Source organism: Mercenaria mercenaria, chromosome 10, assembly GCF_021730395.1.
Source record: "Mercenaria mercenaria strain notata chromosome 10, MADL_Memer_1, whole genome shotgun sequence".
Taxonomy (NCBI): Eukaryota; Metazoa; Mollusca; class Bivalvia; order Venerida; family Veneridae; genus Mercenaria; species Mercenaria mercenaria.
Window position 1 is genome coordinate 56,515,136 of NC_069370.1, and position 13,142 is coordinate 56,528,277.

General features: G+C 34.3%; 1 protein-coding gene across 4 annotated transcripts in view; it reads right to left on the minus strand.

The window, feature by feature from the left end:
• Positions 1–13,142, minus strand: part of LOC123561484 (uncharacterized) — a 310,602-nt gene that overhangs the window by 125,284 nt on the left and 172,176 nt on the right. For all 4 annotated transcript variants that reach the window (XM_053553139.1, XM_053553140.1, XM_053553141.1 and 1 more), the window contains one exon: positions 1,872–2,213. In XM_053553139.1, coding sequence (XP_053409114.1) covers positions 1,872–2,213 — 342 coding nt within the window. The remainder of the gene's footprint in view (positions 1–1,871; positions 2,214–13,142) is intronic.

The following is a 13,142-nucleotide window of genomic DNA, read 5'->3' on the forward strand; positions in this document are numbered from 1 at the left end:
CGACCGCTCTAAATTTTGACAATATCATCCGATTGTACTGAAATTTTATACCACTCGAGGTTTTTATATTGTGAATATGTGTAGAAAATATAAAATGAATCTGCAACAGTTTCAAAGTTATAGTAACTATAGCAACCCAAGGAACGTCGATCTGGCCTGCACCGTAGTTTTGTTGATATACTTAAACTTTAATATGCTAAAATTCGGAAATCTATATGTTTTTGAGCGGGAAAACGTCAGACAACTTTATAAATTAATTGACGTAACAGCCTGTGCAAAATTGACATCATCCATGCATTTGTTTTTAACGTTTATAGGTTTTACTGTCATCGTGCGTACTTGTAATTTCCCTAGGTATTATCATTTTTTGATTTCTTACAAACCAACAGTCATATCACATTGAAATTTTGCACATTAATACAGATATGATTGAAGTATAATATGCTCGTTTTATTATTTCTAAACATCAAATAGTTCAAGAGTTATAGCGGTCATCCGGGAATTAACTGAACAACCGTCGTGACAGTGAATAAGAAAGACAAATGTGATAATGAATTTAAATGGGATTATCAAATGATTTTTTGTAATTCCAACAATATGGCTTCTTGGCAATAACAAATTTTAACAGATATTTATTGCTCCATTGGGATTTAAATTCATGGTTTTATGGTTGGGTTAGTGCCAAAGAATACTGATGATTCAAATTCAATAATTATTCAGAACCCAAGGACATTTCTGGATCTGAGGTATGTCAAACCAGGGGACTTTTTAACCATACAGTAAAACACAAGTTGCTCAAAATTGCAAGGTGATGAGCAAAATACAGGAATTTTCCAACATTACGACTAGTCCGATAAGCATAGAAAACATAGGGAAATAGCTGGGGATCAAACAAATTTGCTCAAGTAAGGGATGTAAGAGCGACCTGTAACATTATTCTATGAGCCTCTATGTAAGACAGACAGAGTGATGAAGAAGAAGATTTTGGTAACAAAGGCTTAATACTATATTTCATTTAACTTTGATCCTCTATTGTGGTTCTACTGCCTTAGCTTATTACTTTGCTCAAAGATATTCTCCATTTTACCATTTACTGTATCCTGTAAAACTCCTGACAAGTTCCTGTCTGTAACTTATGCAAATTGAGTGAAAACAATTCCTGAAAAAATATCTTCCCGCAGCCACCACTGAGGCGATAAAGAAATTCAAATTAATAGCATTAGCCCTCTAAAATAAACTGCATCTTTTTCAACCACAGTTGAGGTTACGGAACCGTAATTCCATTTGTATAATATATCTTATATATCAATATCCCAGACATGAACAGTCTTAAGCATTACTTTAAAGCCTTATAGATTGCATCTATGCCATATTCTGATGTTCGAAAGTATCAGATAAGACCTTTCCTTTTTAAGGCCTATAAATAGGTGTACGTACTATTGCTAAAATTACACAACCTTAGTAAATGACGGTAAAAACTGGTACCAGCCCTTTTTTGTAAATTTGGGGAAGGGTACCAGGTCCCTTTTGGAGGGGAAATTTACGTCGTGAAATCATTGTTTGGAGGAATATATTTGCTGAAAAGTTGTTAAAATCAGGACTGAAAAATCAAAACTAATTTCATTTTTTTTTTTGCATGGGGAATTTTTGGCCAAGGTGGGGAAAAAAGTATACTTTTTAGATTGGGGAATGGGGCCGAATTTCGGCCCTAAAGTCAGCATAAAAAAAGGCCTGGGTACTGTCAATATTTAAAAACATTACCGATAAGCTGTGAACAGCTTCAGTAAAAATTCTGTGAAAGTAGCATCAGTTTTTTAAATTAGACGTCAACATAGACAATAAATTGAACGAAAAAAAGAGCCAATACTTACTGTTTACATTGAGATATATCCAAGTTCCATTGGATTTACTTTTATCATTTTCAACACCATCTACATACATCACTTTGCACTCGTACCAACCCTCGTCATTCTCTCGTATATGACTTATTTCTAAAGATATTCCATTCACTAAACGCACTCTTCCTTTGTACTGTTCGTTGATGTTTGGAGGGTAGCCATGAAACTGTAATAAAACTGAATCTTTTAATCCATCTTTTTTCCATTCTATGATATAGTTGACAGGAGTACCTTGAGGATATTGAAGATGGCAGTCGAGGACCTGCTGACCTCCTACACTTGATGCCTTCGAATTCGCTTGGATACACAATATTCCTGCAAGTAGAAAAGAACAAAAATGTAAACTTACAACCAACTTATATGCTTTCAAGGTTATAAAACTGAGTCTGGAAACCAGTCTCACATCTCAAGTACCTGATTGGTTGTTTCTGAACCCAAATTTGAAATCAACCAATGGCAAGGCTACGATCTGAGACTGGTCTCTTGAAGGGCCATGAACCAACATGCAGATATATGTTGTTTCAAACAATGCTTGATATGATTTAGAGACTGAACTTCAACATTATAAAACTCAACTGGCTGCAGGTAATCTTCATAGTACTCACTGTAAAACCAGTCTCAGGGACAAGACGACAAATTCAGTTTTGAAGGGTTTCCTGTTCAGAGGATTTTAAGGTGGAGGCACTACTTTCAGTTCCAGACAACTGTTCCGTCCAAAGGTGGTTTTCTTTTCACAGTTTACAGTTTAGTAGATTTCAGCTGTATATTATTCGGAGTACAGACTATTTATAGTATATATATAGTGTGTACTATTGTTTCTATTTGTACTCAGGGGACAAAATTCCACTCGTCCGCTTGTATTGATGAGAAGAAACAGCCTGCGGACGAGTGGAATTTTCTGTTAGGTTGTCCTGCAAGACGAGTGCATTTTTTCGGAAGATATCAGTAATGTTATGAATGTACCAATTAATCAGACCATCCTGCAATAATTGTGCAACGCTGCCGTAATGTCATAATTTATTGGTCACATCCGAAATGAAACAGGAAGCAAGTTGATACTTGCAGGTGCCCGTGTATTGCTATTGTGCATATGTCATAAAACAGACTTTGCAGTTTTCAGTAAACATTTCTACCTGTCCCACGGAGCCGTCAATATCGGCCCCATAATGGAATTTCCCAATGCCAAATAGGCTCCGTTTTTCCCAATCTGATGCAAAACAAATCCAAATCCAAAGAAAAGAATTCAAACTGAAATGAATTCTTGATTATCCAAGTAGTTTTGTTCGCAAGTTGTTGGAAAAACCAACCCGTTACTATTTTTTGTAACAAGGCTGTCTGCACCTCAGCAGAAATTAAATATATGATTCTCCCAGAATAATGTATATTTTGCAAGTAAAAACCTTTTAGAACACATAGATACATTAACATTTACTGAATAAAGTACAAAAAAACAGAAAGCTCTTACACCATTAAAATTGAATGTCATATATTTTCCAGGCCCAGTTTTTCACCCGAACATGCATGAAAACTTAACTACAAAAGTTTAAACATGACAAGTGAAGAGTTTTTCTATTTCTGCAAGGTCTGTCAGAAATCAGCTACTTGAAAAAAATCATGAAAATTAAATTCTCTAGATTTCAAATTCACAAGGGGATACTTTTTACTTGATTTGTTTATAATGTTTTCCCAATTTTGACAATATTCTGCATAAAAATTCCCAGACTGATCATGCAGGGGCCTTTTCTATGAAAAAAACTTAGAGTTAACCCTGGTGTCACACTGTACATGTATTAATGTCATCTGCAACAAAAAGTGGGACATACAAAAAGTTGCAGGACTAGTGAACTCTGTTGTAGGACGAGTAACAATTGTAAGTCACTAGTCCTGCAGGACCAGTTGCAATGTCTCTGAAAAAAAAATTGTCCCCTGGTACAGGCTATAGTTTAACAAACCATAATTCTAAATAAGGAGCTGCGTTCAATAAACGCTTGATGCCCCCAGTGGCATCCTTGTCAATAGATTTTGCATCTAAGTCCAAAACGCGGTCAAGGTCAAACTGAGGTCAGGTGATGTTTGAAGATGAGGAATGGTCACAGTTTACATCTGTATTAGTATCAATTCATTCTTGTAAGGGGTAGAGATGCTAGACGAAACGGTCCCATTTGGTTAACTAAGAGATGGCCCATATAAAGCAACCTAATTCCAAAATGAGGTCAAGGTCAAACCGAGGTCAGGTGATGTCTGAAGATGAGGAATGGTCACAGGTTACATCTGCATTAGTATCAAGTCATTCTAGTAAGGGGTATTGATGCTAGACGAAACGATCCCATTTGGTTAACCTCGTACGGACGGATGAAGGGATGGACAGGACAATCACTATATGCCTCCCGCATCAGTAGATGCTGGGTGCATAAAAATAACAAAGTTTTAGTAATTAAAATATTCCTGACATAGATTATTATTGGTACAGTAAATTTAGTAAATGACTGACAGAGCTTCTCACAATAGGAAATTCTTTTATTTCCTTTTCCATCATTTTTTCACTAATTACAGTGTTTCCTAGCAAAAAGTCACATGATTTTCTGTATTTAATTGTACTTGAATAGACTAGTGATTATTCTGAAAAGAGTTTTCTGAGCATGTCCTGTTCTAATGATGAACTTTCCCTGTTGTGTATAACAAGCTTTTTACAGCAATTACAATTACTTCCAACTGATATTAGATTCTAGAGACATCAAGGACAAACAAAATATCTAAAACGATCCTTTAATGACATTTCCTGAAGGAAAAGAGTGCTTTAATACTGAGTTTAGTAAAGTACATCGAATATTATTATACAATACTGTATATAATAAGATACTTTCTTGTTGGGCTGTCTCTGCAAATATGTAATAATGTTCACAGTACAGAAAATAAATTCCTTACAATGAATGTGTTAAAGAAAGTGCAGCAAATGACTTTCTCATACAGCAAATACATTTCTTGTACAGTGCAATAATTAAATTTCTTATACTGAATGTGTACATGTGAATTCTGATACTAAATCACAGTGTGCAAAGGCAGCAAGTATTGAATATATTATACGGAACATGTGAATGACAGATGCAACAAGTAAGTTTCTTGTATTGAATGTGTGCAAAGGCAGTTTAGTTAATTCCTCATATTAAATGAGTGCAGAAACAGTTCAAGAAGTAAATTTCTTATACTGAATGTATGTAAAGATAGTGCCAAAAGTTAAATGTCCCAGGGGTGTAAAATTCCACTCGCCCGCTCGCATTGGCGAGTTAAAGTCTGAGTAGGACGAGTGGACCTCGCTGTATACTCGACCGATCGGGCGAGTGGTTTTGTAAGTCCTTACTTTACCAAAATTCAGAAATTACATTCCAAAACGTCAACAAACTTTGAGATGGTTCAGTCGCTACCTGGATTGACTGGAATTTACCCGCGAATCGTAAAAAATAAACAAAACGTCATGCCTGTAATTTTCCATTCCACAAGCACGTGCGACCTATCGTAAAATCTAATTTACATCGACACGTACACAAAAAAAACCCTGCGTAGTGCATTCATTTTTTTAAAATTTTCGCTTTAAGTTTTTTAGCACCCTCTTGAGAAATAATACTATTTGAATTCTATAATGATTTTAATAAGAATCGACAGAAATGTAGGCAAAATTCTATAAAAACGGGCGAATTTTCATATAATCATTTGTAAAAATTCAAACAGCCCCGATCTTAGTTACTTATTTCTTTCTAAAAGTAAATAAATGATGAATACTCTAGGCATAAAATTCAGACTTTTGACCCGAAAGTACAAAAAACAGAATAAAAAAATCTTAAATAATGAAAAAGCGGCAGCAATTACAATACATGGAGTAAAACGATTTTTGGCAAACAGATTTCTGTTAGTGCGGCAGAATAGAGTTACGGGTGACCTCGTAAACGTAAATAGAAATGCGATTTTAAAATAAAGCAGTGTGATGTCACTGCGGTTTTTAATAAGTTTTAAATGAATCTTTGTACATGTATTTTTTGACCAACAATTTAAAAGTTTTTCTTGTCAAACAATAATGTAAATTCCTTGAGGGCAAATGGGACACAGAGGTAGGATATCCACTATAGTAACTATCATTTGAGACATTTACCTTTTATACGGGATATAGCACATTCGCTTTTGATAACAAATTAAAGAAGAAACTTTTATTGATTTCTATTTCTCAGCAATTTTAAGAAGCGATGCGGTACGATCAGACAGTGATGTGTCACATGGCGCGAAAACATGACGTAATGCCATGACAATCTCGAGCAAAAGTACCGCTTTGATCTCCGCTTCAGATGTCAAGATACTGACACACTTCTTTTAGCTCTTTGAGGGGGTGTAAATTGATCATGAAAACAAGGTCAATTACTTAGTTAATTATCAACTGAATAATTACCGAAAATCTTTAACGTTTTTTTTCTCTCTTTCAACACGGGTGGATGGACAAATTTTTTAGACACTTTTCAAAATAAATATTTTTCGGGAAAATTTCTATACTATTGTACATAATACTCCTTTCATAAAAGTGACAGTATTAAAAATGTCAATTATTAGGGCGAGTGGCTGTGCACTAAGGGCGAGTAGATATTACTGGCTACTAGTCCTGCAGGGCGAGTGGTGTGAAAAAAAAAATTACACCCCTGTGTCCTATATATAATAACTGCAGAGACAGAGCAACAAGTAAATGTCTTAAACTTGGTTCCCCTGCTATCTGAAACGTTACTGTTCATGAACAGTGCATCCATATTTCATAAATGGAGTTCATGAACACTTCATGAATTGTTCGTGAAGATAAAATGGCACAAATTCTTGAAACATTCTTAAATACTGTGTTCATGAACAGTGCATGAAAAGTGAAAGATGACTTCAAGAACTAATGTACATGAACAGTTCATGAACTATTCACTTCATGAATAGTTCCTGATGTTTTGCTGAACATGAATAGTTCATGAACTTCTTGCTTTATGTTTTTATTGTGCCATTTTATCTTCACAAACTAGCAGTGAACCGTTTATGAACATGATTCTTCATTAGGTCATGAACTACCTGTCATGAGTAGTGCATGAAAGATTCAAGAAAATAACATCATGATTGTTCCTTTAACCTTTTATCATGGACAATTCAAGAACTCTGTATGATTCTTTAGTAGTTCATGAACTGTTCATAAACACTTTTTAAGGACAGTTCATGTCAAAAAATTCATGATCACAAATCAAGAACTGTTGAAGGTTAGTTCATGAACAGTTCTTTAATGGTTTGAAGTGTTCATGATTTCAAGAACTGCATTTCGCAGGGGATGTATGCATACAGTACGGGTGTTATTACAAGGGGATGGGGCCCCAACTATTTCCATGTTGTTTGTTTTGTCTTTATTATATATGTTTTACTATGTCTATGTATTTTTTGTGTATATGTTTATCATTCATCCTTGGTTTTTATACAAAGTATATACAGAGATAGAGGAACAGGAATAAATCTTAGGACAAATTGTGTGCAGAGAACATAAAAATAACAAGCAAATTCGATGAATTGGTATCCCCCGCCAAAAGGCTTTGTGGTCAGAAATGGCAAAAAAATATATCTGGCAAAAAGTTAAGGATGTTACTAAGAAACAAATAATTTCATTTGTCAAAATCAATTTAACAGAAAATGAATGCTATTAAAGGGCAATAACTCTAAGGAAAATTGACCAATTGAAAAAACAAATGACAGACATCATCGAAGTATGTTGGTTCATATTTATTTTAAGTTTCATGAAATTCCACCAGCTTGTTCCTGAGAAATGGCTGCAGATGTGGATTTTTCATTAAATCAAGGGCAATAACTCTAAGGGAAATTGACCAACCAAAAAAAACCTTGATGGGCATAATTGCAGTATGTTGGTTCATATTTATTTCAAGTTTCATGAAATTCTATCTGCTAGTTACTGAGAAATGGCTGCGGACGGACATTTTTGGGCATTTTTCATTAAATCAAGGGCAATAACTCTAAGGGAAACTGACCAATCAAAAAAAAACTTGACGGGCATCATCGCAGTATGTTGGTTCATGTTTATTTCAAGTTTCATGAAATTCTACCTGCTAGTTACTGAGAAATGGAGGTGGACGGACGGACGGACGCACGCACGCACACACGGACGTGACGGACGGACAACGCCATTTCAATACCCCCCCTCCCAATTTCATCGGCAGGGGATAATAAAATACAAAGAGAAAACATCTCCTTCACAAAAAAAGAGTGTTTAAGGAAAATACAACGCGTAAATGACGAATTCAATGTGCTGATGCCTGCCAAAGAATTTAGGATACCACTGTAGTTGTACAACAAATCAATTCTTACAAAGAATTCTTGCAAAGAAAATCCATGGTGTAGTATATTTCCTACTCCCAAAATTACTGTACACTTAAATGGATATATAGACCATGTTTACTGACTGTTATGGAAATCTAGGTGCCTGAATAACAGTGTATTCTCTACTTAATAAAGTCTGCAAGCATCTCAATGATTGCCTAAACATAACAGAGTGTTGTCAAACAAATGTTGTTTACTTTTATTAGAGTCCTTCAGGACCTGTAAATAATATGGAATATTCTACTGATTCAAGGTTGCAGAATCATAAAATAAAGTTTCAGAGCGAAATTATTCTTTTTTTTTTATTCATGCAGTTGCTTAATACTCCTATAATAGCCACCTCGTTAATTCCTGAGTAATTCTTTAATTTTAGGGTGTTTTTTTTTACAAAGTAAAACTCCTTATAGTGCACAGTTGTTCATTTCCTGTGAAAAGTATGTTCATTTCCTGTGAAAAGTATGAACTTGGCATGACCGTAGATGGATTTATTTAGTATGCTTTATTTATGCCTCAGAGAAGTGGGTTGTACAAATCAACAAGAGCACCGCCTTGCGGGTGCTGACGCTCATCTGATTTTTTTTAGTGTAATAGAAATATTGTCCTACCCATGATTTTCTAAGTCTAAAAAGGGCCATCATTCTTGCAAAAAGCAGGATAGAGTTATGTTTCTTGATGTACAGTGTCCACTTATGATGGTGAAAAACTGTTGCAAGTTTTAAAGCAATAGCTTTGATAGTTTATGAGAAAAGTTGACTTAAACATAATACTCAACCAAGAAAATGATTTTCTAAGTCCAAAAGGGGCAATAATTATTGCAAAAAGCAGGATGGAGTTATGTTGCTTGCTGTACAGGGTCAGCTTATGATGGGGAACAAGTGTTGCAAGTTTCAAAGCAATAGCTTTGATAGTTTAAGAGAAAAAGTTTACCTAAACATAAAACTTAACCAAGAAATCTGATATTTTCTAAGTCCAAAAGGGGCCATAAATCTTGCAAAAAGCAGGACGGAGTTATGTTTCTTGCTGTACAGGGTCAACTTATGATGGTGAACAAGTGTTGCAAGTTTTAAAGCAATAGCTTTGATAGTTTAGGATTAAAGCTGACCTAAACATAAAACTTAACCAAGAAAACTGATTTTCTAAGTCCAAAAGGGGCAATAAATCTTGCAAAAAGCAAGATGGAGTTATGTTTCTTGATGTACAGGGTCAGCTTATGATGGTGAACAAGTATTCCAAGTTTCAAAGCAATAGCTTTGATAGTTTAGGAGAAAAGTTGACCTAAACATAAAACTTAACCAAGAAATCTGATATTTTCTAAGTACAAAAGGGGCCATAAATCTTGCAAAAAGCAAGATGGAGTTATGTTTCTTGCTATACAGGGTCAGCTTATGATGGTGAACAAGTATTCCAAGTTTCAAAGCAATAGCTTTGATAGTTTAGGAGAAAAGCTGACCTAAACATAAAACTTAACCAGGCAACGCCGACGCAGACGCCGACGCCGACAACCGCTCAAGTGATGACAATAACTCATCATTTTTTTTCAAAAAATCAGATGAGCTAAAAATGGCCAACAAAATTCAAGATGGCTGCCATAATTAACATTTTTATAAGAAAATGTTTTATATGGTACTCTGCTATTGTTCAAGAAAAAAATGATATTGAGACAAAGAGACTTTCATTTTCAACAAAAATTGATTCTATTCACAGTAATTAACAGTTCCTTCTTGCCCAACAAAACACCTTTTAATGACAAAAATAATTTTCCAAACAGATACCCTCTCTCATTTACAACTGTTGTTTCAAAAACTGATAGTTAGAGATGTTACTGACAGCATCTGTAATTGGTTTTCAAGACAATTACACATTTATAGGTAAACTTGACAGTTTCCTTCTCATTTTTAAATAGCATCAATTTGACAGTAGTTATAAACAGATGTCATAAATCATCCTCTCCAAGAAAATACTGCTGGCACTTTCAACAAACAGCTAATTTCTGTCATATTCTTTCATCCAATACACCAAGAATTAACTTAAACTCAGAGGAAACTGCAATTAGCTACGCTGCTTGAATAAAAGCCATATTTGTACAACAGAATGGGTTGCAGTCATCTACAGTCATGTCATCACAGATGCTACCCTTCTCCTCGTCTACATGCAATATTTTACAATGTGCACCCCTTCTCTGTGTTCAGAAGGCCTGGTATCACTTTGCTGTCATATTCCAGCATACTTTTTTCCCTCTTCTGCCTTGGTCACAAGTGTCAAATGTTAAGACTATAATTACTAGTGTTGTCATTATTTAAAACAGTGCCCTCTGTTGCCCCTCCTGAAATGTGATGCTGTTTTGTCTTTTGTCATATCAAGGTTGATTATCAAATCTGATATTTTGTAGCCAATTTAATTCCTGCTGAAGTACCAAAAGCAACAATGCTATATTTTACAAGATAATTTTTATAAATAAGAAAAGTGAAGCTCTTCAAGATATGAAAGATGTCCATATCAACAATAGTGACTTATTTTACTAGTAACTCTTATTTTACAGTGACTTTTTCTTTCTAAGTGAACTTTTTCTTTTTCAGTACTAAGTAAAGTTTATTTTACTAGCTCGTCTACTGTTTTACCAGTGTGATTTATATTTTACTGGTGACTAAAATCTTTTGTTTCAACAAATACTTTTGTTTTACTTGCGACTTTACTCAACAAAAGTCTTTGACTCTTTTTTTCAAACAGTAACTTTTGTTTTACAAATACTAATCTGTTTATCTAGTGACTTTTATTTTACTTGTGACATCTGTTAACTTGAGACTTTTGTTTTAGAAATAGAGATTTAATTTTTAAGATATTTCAAGGTAACGATCTTTGCAAACAAAACGGCCTCACCAGATAGGAAATACTGAGACTTTTCATGATCTTTAGTTATTTCAGCTTTAATACAGATTACGAAGAAAGATATCCTGCTGTTTTTTTGTTTTTTTAAATTAAGGGTTTATTTGATTTAGATATACTTTCAAACTTCATTTGCTTGAACTCGACGGGACTAGTTAAATTTGTTTGAGTTACTGTTGTTCCAGGTATTGAACAAAATACATTTTAGGATTTTGCCAGGACCCGACGATGAGTTCAAGCGAACAGTAGTGTTCGAATTACATGAGTTCGAGCAAACAAAGTTTGACTGTATCACATAATAAAATAAATGTAATCCTAAGAAAAAACAGCAGTAAATGTTGTAAAGTTAATATTTAAGCCAAATTATTAAGCCAACCAATTATGTGATAAACAAGAAAATCTACAAAACAAAAGTGAAAAGTCAAACTTAGTATAGAATTACTTATCGTTAAAACTCGTCCAAATTTCTTAACGAGATGAAACAACACAATTGTTTCCCATGTATCTTGAAAATTATTTGAATGCGGCCAGTCTGTATTTGTTATATCTCTCCAGATATCAAAAGGATTTTGCATTAAAAGGTTTGAAATGAATTTATTATCATTTTCAAACTGGTTATGATTGGCTTTGTTAGATGGGTTTTCTTGCTTACAGACATTTTCGCTCAAGTTCATTGCCTGTGTGAATTTAAGTATATTACCCTGTGTCAGTCCATTTATTACTTTTTTTATTGCCATTTTTGTACTGTTTGATAGAATAATGCAGACAACAATAAAATTCTTTCTTCCACATTTGGTTCTCGGCTTTCAAAGAACGTATCTGAACAATGGCATATCCAAACCATAGCATTTCATTTGTTTTCTATAAAAGGAACCATTAAATACCCTTTTTTAGCATACAAACAGATTATGAAGACCTTGATGCTACAGACAGGATTGTGATAGGAGAACTAGAGATTGAATGTATTTATCCTTTGCCAATTCAATGTTTCCTTATTCATTTTTGAGCATAAATTTTTCAACAGAATTTCTACTCTGCAATTGTACTAAGTTAATATATATGACATGTTATCAAATTCCATACCAATTTGTTTCTTACAAGTAACTGACAACTTCTCCTAGGCAAACTGTACAGGATAAATAATGTTAAGAGTCACTGTCTTAAAATTGTGACGTACAATATGCTTCTTGCTGAGTGATAATGCGTAAGTTAGTTCAGGGCTCCACAAATTCCTTCAAAGCAAGCCATCCTGCAGGCCCATCTGCTTAAATTTTTTTCTAAGAAATTCTGCCTCCTCAAAGTGTCAGGCTTTTTAAATACCAAACAATAACTTGGTGCTGGGACAGACATTTTTAAGTCAGAAACCACTTGGCTATTTTGCTTTTCCACTTCAACTAGAGTAGAAATAATGCCAGTGACTTTTTGTGTCTATGGACTTGTTGGAGGTTTTCTCACTTACTCCTTAAAAGGAAAATTGTCTTTTATATCACAGTTGGAATTACTGGCTATACACAAAGCAGAGTCTGGGTGACTGAAAGCTATGATTTACATATAGTATTTACAAAGGTAGTCAGTTTGTCTGTCTACTGACAATCACATGGTAACATTTAGCCTGTAAATCCTTTTATTGTATTGAATTGTGTAAGAAATGTTTATATATCTGTCAGAATTTGCATGCTTTTCATTCATTCATGTAGAGCAGAAGCCCGGAACATCATTAGATGTAAAGTGTTGTCGCTTCTTAGGCCCATTTGTATTTGTTTTCCCAATTTGGTACTAAATTATTGTAAGAGTTTACAATCTTATAAGGTATCTTCGCTTTTTCATGTAGTACTCCCTTACGAAAAAGAAATATGGAAACAAGCTGGCATTAAGCTGCAAGGTAACTGTCAATGATCTGGTAACAGTCTGTCAAAAAAAAAAAGTAACTGGAAATAATCTGACTCCTACAGGGGAACAAACTTCCAAGAA